Below are 16,564 nucleotides of genomic sequence, written 5' to 3'. Positions count from 1 at the left end.
ACCCCAACTCTGGCCTAGCACGGCCCCCCGCCCGTACACCAGGCTGGGCAGGGGAGGAGGAGACTCGGAGCAGGACAGAGCTCAGCTGAGGCAGCTCCGATGGAGAAGCTGGAGCTGTAGGCTGAGCTAGAGTCTGCCACATGAGACTGGGAAAGGCAGCTGGGCATGGGCCACCAGCTGTCACCTCGGGACACTGAGGAACCAGGCCGGAGCCGAGCCTTTCCCGGGCTCGTCAGCTGAGGGAGGCAGTGGTGCAGAGCAGGGTCGGGAGAGACAGCTACTGATCAACTTTTCACACTTTCTCAAAGCTGCTGCTGAAACCAGCATGCGCCAGCCCGATGTTTAAGTCCTCTCTCATTCTGGTTCACGGAGACACCAGACAGCCCCTCGGAAGCAGCCTGAACGGGGAAGAAAGCACGCTTGCCGAGACCTTGAAAAAGAAAACCAAAGCCTTTTACTGATGCGCCCAGAGACGGACCCGCGGTTTGGAAGGGACGGTGACACTAGCACGGCACTCGTGGTTAACAGAACGCAAACACGGGGGCAGGAAATGGCTTTACAGAGACATGATGCCTTTATAAGTTAGGGAGACGGACCACTCGCTGGCTACCCGCTCATTTCATGTTCTTCACGAACTCCTCGCCCTTCTTGATGGACGCCTTCAGCTCAGGGATGGCTTCCGCTATCATCTTCTCTTCAAAAGGGGAGATCTTGCCGATGCCCAGGTTCTTCTCGATGCCCTTTTTCTGGAGGAGACGGGAGGGGATAAAATCGGACAGTTTAAAAATTAAGAAAGATCACTGCGATGCTATAAATTTTACAACAGGTTTCCACGAACGAGGCTGTTGAGGAAAACCTGACGCGTAACTTCACGACCCTGCCTGGCCCACCTACCAGGGAGGAGTCCAGCCACCCAGCATGAGCCGCGTGCGGAGCCCGGGGTTCGGGCAAGCTGCCCCCGATCCGGACCCTGGCACTCAGTCCACGTGCACCTCGGCCAAGGTGGTTTCCTTATCTAGAAAGTGGGTGGACTATCCACCCGAGGAGGCCGTGAGAACGCCCGTGGGCGGCTTGGCCCACAGAGCACGCGATCCCCAGCAGCACCGAATGTCATTCTCCCTGACACGGAGCGGACTTTCGGGTTCTCAGCTGCCACCAAGTTGGTAATATCCACCCAAGTCCAATGTAATCACGTAGGGAGATGGGAGACGTCAGGAAAACAGGTGTCTGTCACCGTGTCACCCCCATGGCTACGCGGGTGTGTCTGCGCCAGCAGCCGAGGCTTCCCGGTTGCCTCCCCAGAGAGCCTGCCCTGACCCCAGGGTCTGCACAGCCTGCCACACCCCACAGTTCTGGATTAGTCTGCTTAGTGCCTGTCTCTTCACCCCACGGGGTCCCTGAGGCCTGGGGCCACGTCTCAGGGATCTTTGGACATCAGGGCGTCTGTGGGAAGGGCTTCTGGGTGGCTCGGAACATCGCCAGACTGTTTCATTCTGGGCAGGAGATGAAGGCAACCACCCCTCTGCCCGATGTCGGCGGCTGCGTCGGAAACGGAAAGCTGGCTAGACGGCATGTGTGCGAGAGCCCCGGCGGGGTCTGCTCCCGAACACTCCGGCAGTCACCAGACGGGACAGCTGCCTCCCAACAGCCTGGCCAAGCAACGGGACCGGAAGGGCTCCGTCCTAGACGCCAGCACTTTGAGGGGACAACCTAGACCATGCTCCAGAAGAAAACCCGTGGCGGTAGGGCAGGGAAGCAGGAAACGCTCAGCTCAGCATCCTCTCTGGGTCTGGTGGAGGGAGGCCTTTCCTTCAGGACAGTCACGGCTGCCTTGAGGTAGAGCAAGCGTCTCATCAAGAAACACAGAGACCCAGCCGAGGGCCGGCTCGCCAACCCGTGGGGAAGGCGCCACAGGCCAATGGTTTCCCACCCCCCAGTCTGAGCTTTCTTCCTGCTCTTAATTCTGGGACGTGCACGCACCCTCAAAACCCCCAGCACGGCCCAGGCACTGGGACGCCATCCCCGCGCCGGGGAAAACGGAACTCTGAGCGAGCGGGCCAGCGCTCCCGCTGTCACGAGACGCGGGCTCCGGGATACGCACCCCCAGCAGTAACGGCGTGGAGAAGTAGCCGCAGTCTGCCTCCTGGGACTTCACGAAGGAACACTCGACGACGCCTTCCTTTCCGTTCATCGCATCCACCAGGGAGAAGACAAACCGCGCTCCGGCATACGCCATGGACAGGGTGGCTGAGCCTAGGAGGACCAGGCGGGTCAAAGCAGCATCGTGGCCACGAGATCCGGACCAGCCGGCCCCGCAGCTAAGCACAGCGGCCGCAAAGCCCTCCGCGTCGGCTGTGTGGGCTCTGGGTCGGCATCTCGTGACTTAACAAACTCAGGGACGGCACGACCCTCAGCGCCGAGCCACTCCACAAAGCCGGGCTGCCCCCGGCCACCAGCCTGGCTTAGCCAGAGAACGTACAGGAAGCCGAGAAAAGCATTCGTTGCCTGCCCGGGCCTTTCCAGTCCAGCTGGGAACTGCAGCGGGGCCTCGGGCATCAGCACCCCGCCCGGGCGCTGCCCCCGGGAACCTACCGGCTCCAGCTTTGGCCTTCACCACCTCCGTGCCGGCCTCCTGGATCCGCCCCGTGACGGCCGTCAGCTGGTCCTGGGGAAGGTCCACCTTGGGAGTGCACTGTGGGCCAAAGCCACAGGGACCACGTGAGCAGGTGCTGCCACCAGTCCCAGACCCCATGCTCGCACCCCCCCCGACTCGTGGAAGACACCCACCCCTCGCCCCGCACTGCCACGACACAGAAACCGAGACCAACTCTGCTTTAAAGAAAAAGTCAACTTTGCTGTAACGTGGCCCTTACCCCCCGCCGCACCTTTTTTTGAAAGTAGGCTCCACACTCAACGCGGGGCTTGAACCCACGACCTGAGATTGAGTCGCGTGTTCCACCAACAGAGTCAGCCAGGCACCACCCACCACCCATCCCTACTCATTTTAAAAGACCTTTTAATATTTTGGACTAATTTTAGAAAGAAGTTGTAAAAATAGCACAAAGAGTTCCCACACTCGGCTTACCCTAACGTTAGCATCTTATGTTAGCCACGGCGTAATTATGAAGACCAGGAAGTTATCACCGATACATTACGTACAGACCTTACACAAATGTCACCCACTTGCTCACTGCTGTCCCTTTCCTGTCCCCAGTTCCCATCCAGGGGCCCACCTCAGTCGGTCCCCTAGCAGTCCTGTCTTCCCAGACACTTGTCAAGAGGGCTGGCTGCTTGTTTTGTAGAACCTCCACGATGTTAGATTTTACAGAAGGTTTTTTCCATGCTTTTCTCATAAAGTTATACGCACTTTTGGCAGGAACAGCGTAAATATTTTGCGTCCTTCTCAGTGCATTTTACTCAGGGATAGAAACTGACTTAATTTATCTTATCCTCGGTGGTGTTCACCTTGCCTCCACTCAATTTATTATTATTTTTTTTAATTTTAAGTAATCTCTACACCCAGCGTGGGGCTCAAACTCACAGAGCTGAGATCAAGGGTGCCAAGTTCTACCGATGGAGCGAGCTGGGCGCCCCTCTAATCATTTTTAAATAAAGCAGCTGTGCCTGCTCTGACCCAACTGCGAATTGGGGGGATTTCCTGCACCAGTTTTCGTTGCGTGCTGGGAGCTGGCCGCTGTGAGCACCTTCTGACCACACTCACTCCCACAGGCACGGACCCCCGCAGTGCTGGACCCTGACCACAGCCCCGCAGGCCACTCAAGAATCCGCCTGCCCCACCCCCAACCCTGGACAATGGCTGGGGCTGTATCTGTAGCAGGAATCTTCTCAAAGTATGACAGATGCTTAGTTCTTTGCCCCTCTGTCTTCAGTGCCTCGAGGCAGAACCTCCGGAAGGTGTGGCTTCCTGGCAAGGTGACACACTTACCTGCGAGATCAGGGGGATGATGGTCTTCCCGGCATGGCCGCCAATGACCGGAACATTGACTCGAGCAGGATCCAAACCCTGGCCATCAAAATATGAAGCTCTGTTAAATTTTTTTTTTGAAGATTTTATTTATTTATTTGACAGAGATCACAAGTAGGTAGAGAGGCAGGCAGAGAGAGAGAGAGGAGAAAGCAGGCTCCCCACCGAGCAGGGAGCCTGATACGGGGCTCGATCCTAGGACCCCGAGATCATCACCTGAGCCGAAGGCGGAAGCTTTAACCCACTGAGCCACCCAGGCGCCCCTGAAGCTCTGTTAATTTTTAAAGCTCTTTGAGAATAAACTATGTCATATTCTCCTAAAGCACCAACACTGGAAAAATCCACAGAACCCAGAACAAAGAGACCACAGAAGCCCGAGTCCAGCTGTGGGCTGATCGCCTGCCATGGCCTGCCGCCTGCGGAACATCAGCGGGAGCAACATGGAGAGGAGTACGGGTCACCCGGTGAGGTCCCTATGGGGGGTCTTCCTTTACAGGGAGCAGAATACTGCCTCCTTGCAGGGTCCCCACACTGGTCCCCGTCAGTCTGGTATCTTCTGAGAATCAGAGGATAGTCGTTTCCCTAGAGCTAAGGTCATTCGTCACGCACCAGCCCAGATTCACGTCCCCACCCTCAGTCACAGAGAACGAGTCCAATTCCCTCCCCCTGACTGGAGAGCAAAATTCAGAACAATTCCAGAAAACCCCGGGGGGTGAGAAGTCTGTCACCTCAAACAGTGATCAGGACAGAATAAAACGGAGCTGTAAGGGGCCAGAATACCATGGTTCTTTGTCAGGACTTAACAGGAGAGGCTGATTCATTTGTTAAACGGGAGGCACAACGCCCCCAAAAAATCTGTGGACCAGGTATTTCTTCCACTGGTCCAAAAAAAAATGAAAAAAAAAAAAAAAAGAAAAAAGAAAAAGAAAAATTCTGGTGGGAGTTATGGGAGGAAGTGAGCAGTCCCCCAATGACGTCACCTTCCCCAAACGCCGCAGCTGCTAAAGAGAGCAGCCCCAAGTTAGGAACCCGCCTTGTCCAAGAAGGGAGACCCAGCATCGAGAGGGGGCAGACCCCTCAGGACCAAGTCCATGGAGCAGGACGCTCACACAGCGGCGCCTCCGTGCCAAGGCAGCGTGCTGGTCACCAGCGACACAGGTGTGGACAGACATTGCCCCTGCTTCTGAGACCCTCACTGTGGATTACGAGGCAGACCCAAGTGGCGCCTCCGTGTGCTGCGCTGAGAGGGCCACACGGGGTGGCCTGGGCAGCAAGGGGAGCACTTCACCAGCCTGGGAGAAGCTTTCCGGGACAGATGTCACGTCATCTGGAAAGGAGAGGCAGGACTTTGCCAAAGGAACGCTGTTCCGGGCAAAAGAAGCAGAAAGAGCAAAGGCCTGGTGCGTCAAGAAAACGAATCCCATCAGCGGAAAAGCCGAGAAGGTGGCCAAGGGGGCGGAATATGGCCGAGAGGACCGAAGGAGGCTCCAGACACTGGAGCTTTAAGGGCCAACTTTCATTCCTGATACAATTCAGGGTTTTTCCAGAATGCCCAAGAGCCTGAGGGAGAGGACACGTCCCTGAACTGAAGCTTGACAAGCACTAGGTTCTCTCCCAGGGCCCAAGATCCCCTTTTATCCACCGTAGACAGAACTTCCCAGTCTGTGACAGCCCCGTCCCACAGAGGTGTCTGTGAGAATGCAGGAGCCTATGTTGCCACCGAGCATCTGAAATGTGGCTGGCGCAACAGAGGACAGGGATTTCGCATTTTCTGTAATTCTAAGTCATCTAAACAGCCGTGTGCAGCTAGCTTTATGGCAGCAGTAACAGAGGCCGGGGCAGATGGTGTGCTTTGGGCCCCAAGAGCTGGAAGCACCCAGAGAGCCCAGACAATGAATACTGGGGCTCCCAGGAAGCAGGGCCGGGAGCCCCAGGAGGCCCGAGCCCCACCCTCCCAGCCTGTCCTCATTCAGACTCAGCGGGAGTGCACGCTCCTCGGGAAAGCCTGTCCTGACTCAACCACCCTCCACACCCGCGCCCAAGTGCTGATCCAATTCTGCTGGCTCTTGAGTCCCAAGGGACCCCTGTCCCTCGGAGAGGGGCTGCAGCATGAACAAGAGCAGGGCACCCCACTCCAGGGCGGACCTGTCTGGCGCACCGGGCAGTAAGATCAAGGTCAACGGTCTTATGGGTGCAGGACAACTGCTCCTACTGGCCCCCTCCTCTGCAAAGGCAGAAAAAGATGGCCCGAAGCTCCAGAGGGGACACTGCTTCAGGCCAAAGGAAGCGGTGCTGCTGGATCCACCATCGAGCTGCGAGGGGCACCAAGGACGCCAGGGCCGGCGCTGGTGCCCACGGCCCCCACCCCCCAGCACGGGCCCAGTGAGCCAGAGGCAACTGTAGCAGAACAACAGGCCGGGAACAACGATTCTGACATCTCAGGAGTTCAGGAATGACCCCCAATACTTCATATTTGCCGATTTTATCACTTCTCTACCAATTAGCAGGCGAATCCTGTTCCAGTTTTCAGAGGCAATGAACTTCGAGAGTACAGCCCAGCTGAGCCAGTAAGAAATCCGGGTAAAAGCCTGGACCCTCCCACGCACAGGGGGACAGAGAGGGAGTGGCGTCAACACTACCGCTGGCTGTGGCTGAACCGTGCAGGGGGCTGGGTGGACCCCCCAAGAAAACCTGAGAGCTCCTCTCCCCCACGGGGGGCCTCCAAGAGCACTGGAGACCCCCTGGTCTCCTATGTCCACCGCTCAGCCTCGGACGGCCGAGAGTTGGCCCTTACCTTCAGCTCCGCAATGAACGTGTTGGCTCTGACGATGTCCAGGGTCGTCACCCCAAAGATTTTATTGGGATTGTATGCCCCGTGTTTCTTGAAAACTTCGGTTGCGATTGGGATGGTGGAGTTCACCTGGCAAATCCAAGAGAGAGGCGTGACTTGCCCTGCATCCTGAGACGAGCCACACACGGCAACATCTCTGCCCCAGACTGCCGGCAAGTCCTAAGGGGCCAAACTGTCCCCATAACTTTTTCTATGGGCAAGCGGCCCTCGCGGCGGAACAAGTCAGTGTGCTGACTTCCTACTCTCCCCTCCTCAAACAACCCTTCGAGGGCCCGCAGTTCGGAAGTGCACGTGACCTTCAAGCTGTCACCCTAACAGGTGAGGCTGGCCCCATGTGACACTGCCCGTGCCCTCTGGGGCCGACACCTGGACACAGCACCACCCTGCACGGGGCCAAGACCTCAGCCAGCCCCGGGGACAAGACCCAGCTCAGCCACCCTTAACCACCTCCTGTTAAGCCCAGGAGAGTGGTTTCCTCACAGCAGAGACGACCACCTCCTTGAGGCCATGAAGGTTCTGGAACTTAATATACAGCAAGTGCTGACACGGCGCCCGGTGCCCAGAGAGGGCATCATGAAGATGGACACAACCACGGGATTTCCGTCAGGTGCTAGGCGAGCGTCCCAGCCAAACTGGCGGCTGCCCCGAGGGTGAGCTACTTGGGGATCGGCTCCCCGGAGGCCCTGGGAACAAGCTCTAGGGGCAGCCTGGCGGGCACGTCCTCAGTCAACATCACCGTCATTGTGCTTCCTCCCCGGGAGGGAGGCACCGAGGAATAAATGCAACCCATGGGACTGCTGGGGGGCCGTGGGGGCCGCCGTGGTCTTCTCGGGGAGGGCGCGGCACGTGCGCTTTCGGGCTCGAAGGAGAAGCTCCCACAAAAGCCGTGAGCAGGGCCCGGGGTGGCCGAGCAAGCCTGATGGGGGACCAGGAGCTGCAGACCCCGAGCAGAACAGGGTAAGGGAAGTGAATGGGCCACCACGTTCAGGCCTCAACAACGGACGTTGCGCGTGGGGAACAGACACAGAGGGGAAGTGTTGCGTCCAAAGGCACACGGTGGTGGGAAAACCAGGCTGGAATTCGCACTTGGTTCATCCGATGTGTCTGCTGCGGCCCCTTCACTGTATTTTGGCCCCGTAAGCACCTCCGCCCCCTCCTGCTGCTCACTGCCGGGGTCAGGAACGGCATTAGCGGCCTCTGCCAGCGGCACTCACCGGATTTGAAATGATGCAGATCATGGCCTCGGGGCAATGCTGGGCGCAGGCCGCGGTCAGGGTGGCCACGATGGAGGCGTTGGTGTTGAACAGGTCATCCCGGGTCATGCCTGAGAGTGATCCAAATCAAGATGTTCACAAAGCACGGGATGATCTGCCCGGTGCCTGCCCAGCGCCGTGTGGCAGTTGTTAGAGGGAAGCCAAGTATGAGTGGGACAGGGTCCCTCTTCCAAGCCAATCTATCTTGTAGGAAAAGCAGCCTAGAGTGACAAGTGCTCACACAGAGGCTTGTGGGGGCTGGAGCGTGGGGAGGGAGCTCAGGGAGGGAGGGACCTGAGGAGGCTCCAAAAGGGCCAGTAAGAGCTCCCGAGCAGCGGGTGGGGGAAGGGCACTCCGGGAAGACAGCGTGCCTGAGAGCACCAGACCGGGCAGGGCACAGACACGGCAGACATGCGCCAGGCCAAGAAAGGGATTTCTCTGGAATTCTTCTCTGCCACAGAGACACGGACACAGTCCGGTCTAAGGGAAAACCATGTCCCCACCTGACTGGCAGGGGGATGCGAGGCAAGGCAAGGCTTCCGAACACACACCTGGTTTTCTGGGGACTCCGGCTGGGATAACCACCACATCGCAGCCTTTCAGGCAATCTGGCAGCTGCTCAGGTCCGAGGTAGCCTAGACACAGCCCCAGGAGAAGAGAAAGTTCACATTCTCTGATCTGGAGAGGCAAGGACGTCTGTGGGGAGGGAGCCGGGGGAGGACGGCCCCCGCTCGGTCCAGTGTCAACCCCAGGCCTCCAGAAGGGCCTCAAAGCCCACCTGCGAAGTGCTTCCTGACCACTGCTGCTCGCGGGTCTGACGGTCCCAGCCGCCCTTCATGCCACTTTCCTCCAGCCTCCCACTGCCTGGGTCCCACCCCCGTGGAAAGGATCAACCCTCTCGCCACCCCCTCCCCCACCAAACCAAGTTCAGCTGCTTGTCTCTACTGGACCCGCTGGTACCTGTAAGGTCTTCCTGGCTCCCAAGTCCAAGAGCGGCTTATTCCTTCTCCCCCCACCACCGCCCAGTCCTAACAAAAGCTCCATCTCGGTGGGGTCAGATCGTAAGACATACCAAAGCCCCACGAGAAAATCATGGTGCTGCTAAAGTAATACATCTAGTACTGATATCTCTTTCGTTATCCCTATCATCTGAGGGGGAAAAGGTCCATTTTCAAAGGTTGCAAGGGAAATTTGCTCCAATGACCAAAATTTGTTTTGATGTAGGGTTTTCTCTTATCGCGGGAGCTTTCAGAAGCTCCAAAAGAAAACGAGCAAACAAATTCAGAGACTACGGAAGGCACATAAACGTCCCAGCTGACAGCTGACAGCTGACCTCCTGAGTTGTGGCCGCCGGCGGAAGACGCATGTGGATACTGTCACGCGGGGCAATCCCATACACCAGCAGCAGAGATGGGAATTACTATACCTCTCTGGCCCGCAATCTGGGACTTTACAGGAAGAGCAGATTTCCCAAAGAAGGCTGTGTTTCTGAGAAGCTGGGAGAGGAGCCCAGGGTGACAGGAGGGCTGGCCCACGGCACATGAAGGCAACGTGCAGCCCACGGGGACAGCATCCTACGGCCCCCCAACTCCGGAAGTCCCCGAAAGTTCCCCTTCCCCATCCTATTACTTTTCACATGAGAAAAAAACTAAAAACGGGAAGATTAGACCACCTCTGTTTTTCTGAAAGACCCTATTTACATCTTTACAGGCTCAAGTCCAGAAAGACATAGTCATTCGTGAATTCAACTCCACGATGAACGTGGAAACCGCGTCTCTGATCTACTTCCACTGAAGAACCATGTCCTATCGCTTGGACTCTGGTGTACTGGGGAGAAGGGGAACAAAGTCTCCAGGATCAGCGTGTCTGGTACCTTTCACAGTCGCTCTGGTCTCGATGTGGCTCAGATCTGCGGCCACTCCGGGCGTATGAGCGATATCGTAGAGGGTCAGGCGGCTCACTAAGGGACTGTTCTTGAGGAGAAGCGCCAGGGGCTGCCCGATTCCTCCAGAAGCCCCCAGCACAGCCACTTTAGCATTTTTCTAAAAAGAAACACAGAGAAAGGACTCAATACAGAATCAGTATTAGAAGTAGTCACATAAGAGCCTATAAAATACACCGCACTAGGTCTCTTTTATTGCCCTGGTGCCTGGTCCGAAGGTCCAAGTTTCCTTCTGAAGCGGAGAGGCTTGTCTCCGGGAAACAGGGAACTACGTCCACAGACGTTGCGACAGTCAGGGTCCTACCGCAAACACCGCCAGAAAGATGAACAAGCTTTACTCAGGCAACCTTCCCTTCAACCTGCAGTTTTAAAAACTAGAAACAACCATACCGGGCACCTATTGACAGGCTGGTCACGTGGGGAAGCAGGAACGGGACGAGCCCTGCTGGCTCTGGCGGGGGACAGGGAGCTGATGGGGGGTGCACGGAGCATCAGGAGGGATGCACGTTTCGGAAGGCTCCCTCCCCCGCAGTTCAGTCGGATCTGCAGCCTCGGCACCCGTGCCCCACACTCTGGGTCTATCAGGATCACCCACCGGGCTGACAAAGCCCACAGAGAGCCAGGCTCCTTGAAGCAGGACAGGGCTCAGGCCTGTGTTTCCAGCCCGATTTCCGGGTGACTCCGGCACTGGCTGGAGTCTGAGAATCACTGCGGCCCCACACCACGCCCGGCGGAACAAGCAGCAGGTGGCTCTGGGCATGTCAGCTGCAGGAAGGGTTAAAACGTGACAGCTGAGGGACGCCTGGGTGGCTCAGCTGGTTAAGCGGCTGCCTTCGGCTCAGGTCATGATCCCAGTGTCCTGGGATCGAGTCCCACATCCGGCTCCTTGCTCGGCGGGGAGCCTGCCTCTCCCTCTGCCGCCTCTCTGCCTGCCTGTGCTTGCTCTCTCTTTCTCTCTCTCTAGCAAATAAATAAATAAAATCTTAAAAAAAAAAGAAGTGATAGCTGAGAGACTCGACTGCCTTGCTAGCATCTAGAAGGCTGGAGCTAGCAGGGTTTCTGTCAGTTTATTGGTCCCCTTAGTGGAGCTAAAGTCTAAAGACAACAGCCACTCCAGAGCTAAGCACATCTAATGACCAGCAACCGCTTAATCCCCTTCTTTTTCTTATACCAAGGAGTGGGACTGAGGAGTCACGGGGCAACTCCACGTTTAATCTCTGAGAAAGTGCCAGACTGTCTTCCAAAAGGGGCTGCTTACTCATGTTTAAGGCTCACCTCCAATTCAACAGGCACGGACTTCCTACCTGCCACACGCCACACTGACTTGCCAGCGCCAACAAGACCTGCGAACCGGAAGGCGTGCACACCAAAAAACAGCATCTAGCGTGACAAGTGCCACGGAGGGAGACACTAGGAGAGAGAGTGTGAGAGGGGGCTTTGAAGGAGCAGCAGTTTACCAGACGGATGCCAGGGGGAGGAGCTGTGGAGTATGGCCCAGCGAAGGGAAGCGGTCCCCTATGGCTTGGGCGTTGCTGGATGCACATGGAGGAAGGAAGAAGGTAGGGCCGAAGCTAAGAGCCTAGCAGACTCTATCTGATTCTTCTGGGCAACAGGGAATGGTGAAAAACCTTAGAAGCTGGGAAAAACGTGTCCAGAACTGCATTTTATTATTTATTTATTTTTAAAAGATTTTATTTTTATTTATTTGACAGCGCGTGCGAGAGCACAGGTAGGGGGAGCAGCAGAGGGAGAAGCAGGCTCCCCCTTGAGCAGGGAGCCCCCTGTGGGGCTGGATCCCAGGATCCTGGGATCATGACCTGACCTGAAGGCAGTCACTTAACTGACTGAGCCACCCAGGCACCCCAGTGTTTTAAAAAGGTATGAGGCAGAATGGAAGACGGCCTGGAATATCCAATGGAGGCAGGGAGACTACTGCAATAGTCCAAGCATGACTCAAGGGTGGGATCCAGGCAAGCAAGGATGGGCAGGCTACAAAGGATTCGGTCACCCCCTTCCACTTCCATCCAGATGGTGAGTGGAGAGAGGAACCTGGGATGACAACTTGCCCGCCTGAGTGGACAACATTGCCTTTAAGCAAGATAGGGAACTGAGGAGGGGTAAGGGGTCTGGGAGAAAGGATAATGAGTCTCATTTTGCGTGCTGGGTTTGAGCCCCTTGAAACATCCAGGCACACATGTGCCAGTAGGCTAAAGGCTTGGTCTGGAGGCGCTATGCATCTGCACTGAGATTACTCGTAGCCCCAGAAAGCACAAAGGGGAACACAGTGACAGGAGCACCAGGGACAGAGCCCTGTGAACACCAGCATTTAGGGAGGAAGAGGAGTCTGTGAAGGATGGTGACCAAATGGGGCTTACCACCACCCCCACCCCATCCATTTCCAACAACTAAGTCAATGACTGCCTCCTGGTAACCTTTCTCACGAGGGGCAGAATTTATTATACAGTAGAACTTCACCTGAAACTCACGCCACCTAGCAACATTATCTACTGGGAATACCAGAAGCAAAACGGTAGCCAAGGGCCATTTGTCAATCCGTCCTGTAGCTGGAACTGAGCTAGGTCTTTCCTTATCTGACCCTCAGAATGCCATTAAGCAGTATTGACTGACTCATTTTACAGATCAGGAACTGAGGCACAGAAGTTGTAATACACCTGGGCCCCAAAAGATAGCAAATGATGATGTGGGATACAAGCCAAACACAGGCAACTTGACCCTTCAATTTGGGCTTAAAAAAACCCCATCTAGTCTAAGCCATGCCCTACAGCTCATTCTCATTATACAAAAGGTACCCTTTCCCATTAGGGCTCACTCAAGGCCCAAACAAAACTGTCCTCAGTGAGCTTATTTGTACCCTAACCTTACGAACCGAGAAGGGAGCTATCTGGGCCAGCAGATAGCTGCCAGGGAAGGAGACAGACTAACAACGGGGACAAGAACCCAAAGTCCCACATGTGTCCTCTTGGGCAGCCATCTGCTTTGGGTCCCTAGACTCTCACCATAGACTGTATTCTATAGCAACGGCCCCTAGTAATAACGGACTTTGGTTATCAAACCCTGAAACCAAAGCCCAAACAAAACCCAAGCTGTGGCATCTGCTTAAGAAAGGTAAACTCTAGGGGTGCCTGGGTGGCTCAGTGGGTTAAAGCCTCTGCCTTCGGCTCAGGTCACGATCTCAGAGTCCCGGGATCGAGCCCCACATCGGGCTCTCTGCTCAGCGGGGAGCCTGCTTCCTCCTCTCTCTCTGCCTGCCTCTCTGCCTACTTGTAATCTCTGTCTGTCAAATAAATAAATTAAAAAAAAATCTTAAAAAAAAAAAAAAAAAGGTAAACTCTAAAAGCAAATAAAACCAAAAATCTTGACTTCAGTTTTGACTTTTTTTTTTTTTTTTAAATTGGTGCTATAAATGGGGACCCTTGACTTCCCAGAAAACTTAACTAGCCAGATCAACCCAGAACTGAGGTCTGGCAATCTCTACTTCTAGATCGTCAGTCATCACTCACATCTTGTCTCTATTCCTAGGGACCTCCAATTCCAACTCTCACATTCCCAGCTCTGTTAGGCACTCCAGTAGTCCCATAAACCTAACTGTCTAAATAAATGTATGCTTTCTACCTCTCCCACCCTGTTCCCAAATAGGACCGGTGTTCTCCCAAATTCAAACCCTTAGAACCATTTCCTGCCTCTTCCCTTATCAGAGACACCCAGTTAGGACATGGAAAACCTGACATCTCAAACATCTTCCCAAGCTCCCCCTTACCTTCTGTTCCCATTCTATTATCTACGGCTCTACCTCAAAACCATCTTTCTGAAAATTAACTTTTAATCATTTAATTTCCTTACTGAAAAATCTCCTTGAAGTCTCTTATGGCCAGATTACTCAGCCTGACTTCCAAGGTTCCACTGCGGAGCCCAACATCGGAGAGAGAGAAGAAAAGGAAGAAAAGAAAGAAAGGAAGAGGGATGGAGGGAGGGAAGAAAGAAAGAAAAAGAAAGAGGGAGCAAAGAAGGGAAAGGGAAAGAAAGAAAAAAAGAAAGAGAAGGAAAGGAAAGGAATGGAAGAAAAGGAAAGAAAGAACGGAGAGAGACTGACTTGATGACCTCACCAGGGTCTTTAAGTAAATCAGTCCCTTACAATACCTAAGGTGACCTCCTCACTCATTCTGTTGCTTTGTGTTGAGGTGACGTCATTATTTGTATATTACAAAGTTTCATCTATTTCGTTAATATGGATAAAAACACAGCCCTTCAGGGGTGGAATCTTCACAGTGTAGACAGAATCTGTGGTACTGCGGAGATTAACTTATGATCTCTTTGCAGAAGACCAATCTCCAAACCTGCAGATCTTCTCTGCATTGAGGAGTTGGTTGTCAACAGCACACACTCAGCAACTTCTGCAAAGGGGTAACACTTCCCTCATTTCTAAGTTTGCTTTACAATGTAAGTCTATTATGGTTTGCTTTTAAAGTTCTATTTCTTGTGTTATAACATATACATTAGTATACACCCATAGAAATAAATATATCGAGGCCATGCTCTTGATACATTTTTACTCCTTTTTTTAAAAAAATTTAATTTATTTATTTGACAGAAGGAGATCACAAGCAGGCAGAGAGAGGAGGAAGCAGGCTCCTCTGCTGAGCAGAGAGCCCAATGTGGGACTCATCCCAGGACCCTGGGATCATGACCTGAGCTGAAGACAGACGCTTTAATCCACTGAGCCACCTAGGTGACCCTACATTTTTACTCTTAAGGATACCAGATTCAGGAGCACCTAGGTGGCTTGGTCAGTTAAGCCTCTTGATTCCCACTTGGGTCGTGATCTCAGGGCTGTGGGATTGAGCCCCAGACTCTGCACTAGGTATGGGCTCTGCATAAGATTCCTTCTCCCTCTACCTCTCCCCCTCCCCGACTCTCTTTAAAAAAAAAAAAAAAAAAAAAAAGGATACAGGATCCAAAGTCTCTAGACCAACGTACTTATTTCGCTCAATCTCATCATTCTGACTTACTCCAGTTCCTTCTCAGTATCACCACCTGTATGTCCCATATGCATTTTAAACTTAACATCTCAAACTGAGCTCCTAATATCCTCCCCCTACCCAAACCCACTCTCCTCCAACAGCCTTTCCCATCCCAGCAATTTCAAAGCCCGACGTCTTCGTGTCCTTCATTCTGGTCCCCGTCATCCAACCGTCCCTCAGCAAATCCCACAATCTTACCCGAGATCAGTTCCCTTCCTTCCCCCACTCCTCAGCATCAGCCTTCGGCACCTCCACCTGTCCTAAGTTGGGTCCTCTCTCAAGTGCCGCTCCTTACTCATCTTGGTCTCTCCTGCAGCGCCCAGCAGGAGCAGGGCGAGCGTGGATACTCGGTGCTCTTGTGTACTTCTTTTTCAAATGAATCTTATAAACAGGAAACTGATCTGAAGAACAGAACCTAAAACAGAAATCTGGACTCTCCTTTACTAATCAACTCCCTCCTGGGTGTGATACTTAAAGAGGCAATGTGGGTTCGCAAACTTTAGTTCTATTAGAATCACCGGGGCACCTGGTGGACATGTAAAAGGGGGCAGGTCCTACCCTCCTTCCATGCACCCGGGGCGGTTCCTCATCAGCTTTCAGGTGATTCTAACACACACCGGAGTTAGAAAACCACCATCCTTATGGTGCCTAAAAATAGCTTAGGCTCGAGCACTCCCAGAAGCCCTGCACAGTCACCACACCTGGGGGCAGGCCCAGTCCGCCCACCGCAAGCAGGATCCTACAAAAGGGTCCTGAAGAGGAGGCGGCGTCTTCTCGTTCTTAGAGGGAAAGCTTGGTTATCCAACCCCCACGGACAGGGGCCAGGACAGCGGACTTTTAATTCTCCAGCCAAATGACTGTAACCTTGGACCAGTTCCCCACCCTCGGTATCTCAGTCCGCCTGCACTTTGGAGTTAACAGTTACACGCTATTTGCATGGATGCTACAAGAACAAGGTCAGTCGCCTCAAGTACTACAGAAAGTTGCAAACAAACGTGAATTATTTTCGGCGCTACAGCCAAAGCCTGAAGTTGTGCAGACCCAGTGCAGGCTCTCTGGGGGGTCCGGGGGGACGAGCCGGGGGGCGTCCCCCCTCCCTCTCCCGGGCTTTCTCTGGCACTTCCCTCCCGGTATCCGGGCCGGCCCACGGCGCCACAGGCGCGGGTCGGTACCCGACGACCCTGCGGTCTAGGCTGGCCCGGGGATCCACGTGGCCTCCGCCCGCAGGCAGCCCCTCGTCGGGCCTACCTGGGCCGAGGTGCTGAAGCTGCGGCGGAGAGCGGCGCCGGCAGGGCGGGCGAGGGCGGAGAACATGGCTGGAGCGGGCGGGGAGCGGAAAGGCAGGCGAAGGAGCTACCCGCTGGCAAGTGACACCAACGACCTCCACACTGCACCGGGCCTCCCGGCTCCGCTCCGCCGGGTCTCGCGAGAGTGGCCCGGCTTCCGGCCCCGCCCACCTCCCAGATCTCGCGGTATCCGGTCCTTCGGGGGCTG

General features: G+C 54.8%; 1 protein-coding gene across 3 annotated transcripts; it reads right to left on the bottom strand.

The window, feature by feature from the left end:
* Positions 1-434: 434 nt before the first annotated feature.
* On the bottom strand, positions 435-16,495 carry LOC111145638 (malate dehydrogenase 2). Of its 3 annotated transcripts, none has more exons than XM_022500684.1 (9): positions 16,319-16,495; positions 9,963-10,131; positions 8,641-8,724; positions 8,051-8,160; positions 6,780-6,905; positions 3,947-4,024; positions 2,593-2,692; positions 2,102-2,253; positions 435-746 (listed from the first exon to the last, which is right to left on the bottom strand). In XM_022500684.1, exons 1-9 carry the CDS (start codon positions 16,382-16,384, stop codon positions 615-617), a joined length of 1,017 nt encoding a protein of 338 aa, XP_022356392.1. In that variant the 5' UTR covers positions 16,385-16,495; the 3' UTR covers positions 435-614. The 3 variants fall into 3 exon arrangements, with proteins under 3 accessions (XP_022356392.1, XP_022356393.1, XP_022356394.1); XM_022500685.1 differs by having other exon boundaries at positions 8,641-8,704; positions 9,970-10,131; positions 16,319-16,484; XM_022500686.1 differs by lacking the exon at positions 6,780-6,905.
* Positions 16,496-16,564: the final 69 nt, after the last annotated feature.

Source organism: Enhydra lutris, unplaced genomic scaffold (genome assembly GCF_002288905.1).
Source record: "Enhydra lutris kenyoni isolate GAN:26980312 unplaced genomic scaffold, ASM228890v2 scaffoldscaffold13, whole genome shotgun sequence".
In the NCBI taxonomy this organism is placed as follows: Eukaryota; Metazoa; Chordata; class Mammalia; order Carnivora; family Mustelidae; genus Enhydra; species Enhydra lutris.
The sequence above is the reverse complement of the archived record's forward strand: the minus strand, read 5'-3'. Positions and strand labels throughout refer to the sequence as shown.

Coding starts and splice junctions, on each gene's coding strand:
- LOC111145638 (XM_022500684.1), bottom strand. CDS start 16,384: ATGTTCTCCGCCCTCGCCCGCCCTGCCGGCGCCGCTCTCCGCCGCAGC. Junction 2,693..3,946: donor TCATCCCCCTGATCTCGCAG/GTAAGTGTGTCA, acceptor TTTGGCCCACAG/TGCACTCCCAAGGTGGACCT. Junction 2,254..2,592: donor GAAGGCCAAAGCTGGAGCCG/GTAGGTTCCCGG, acceptor TGGTCCTCCTAG/GCTCAGCCACCCTGTCCATG.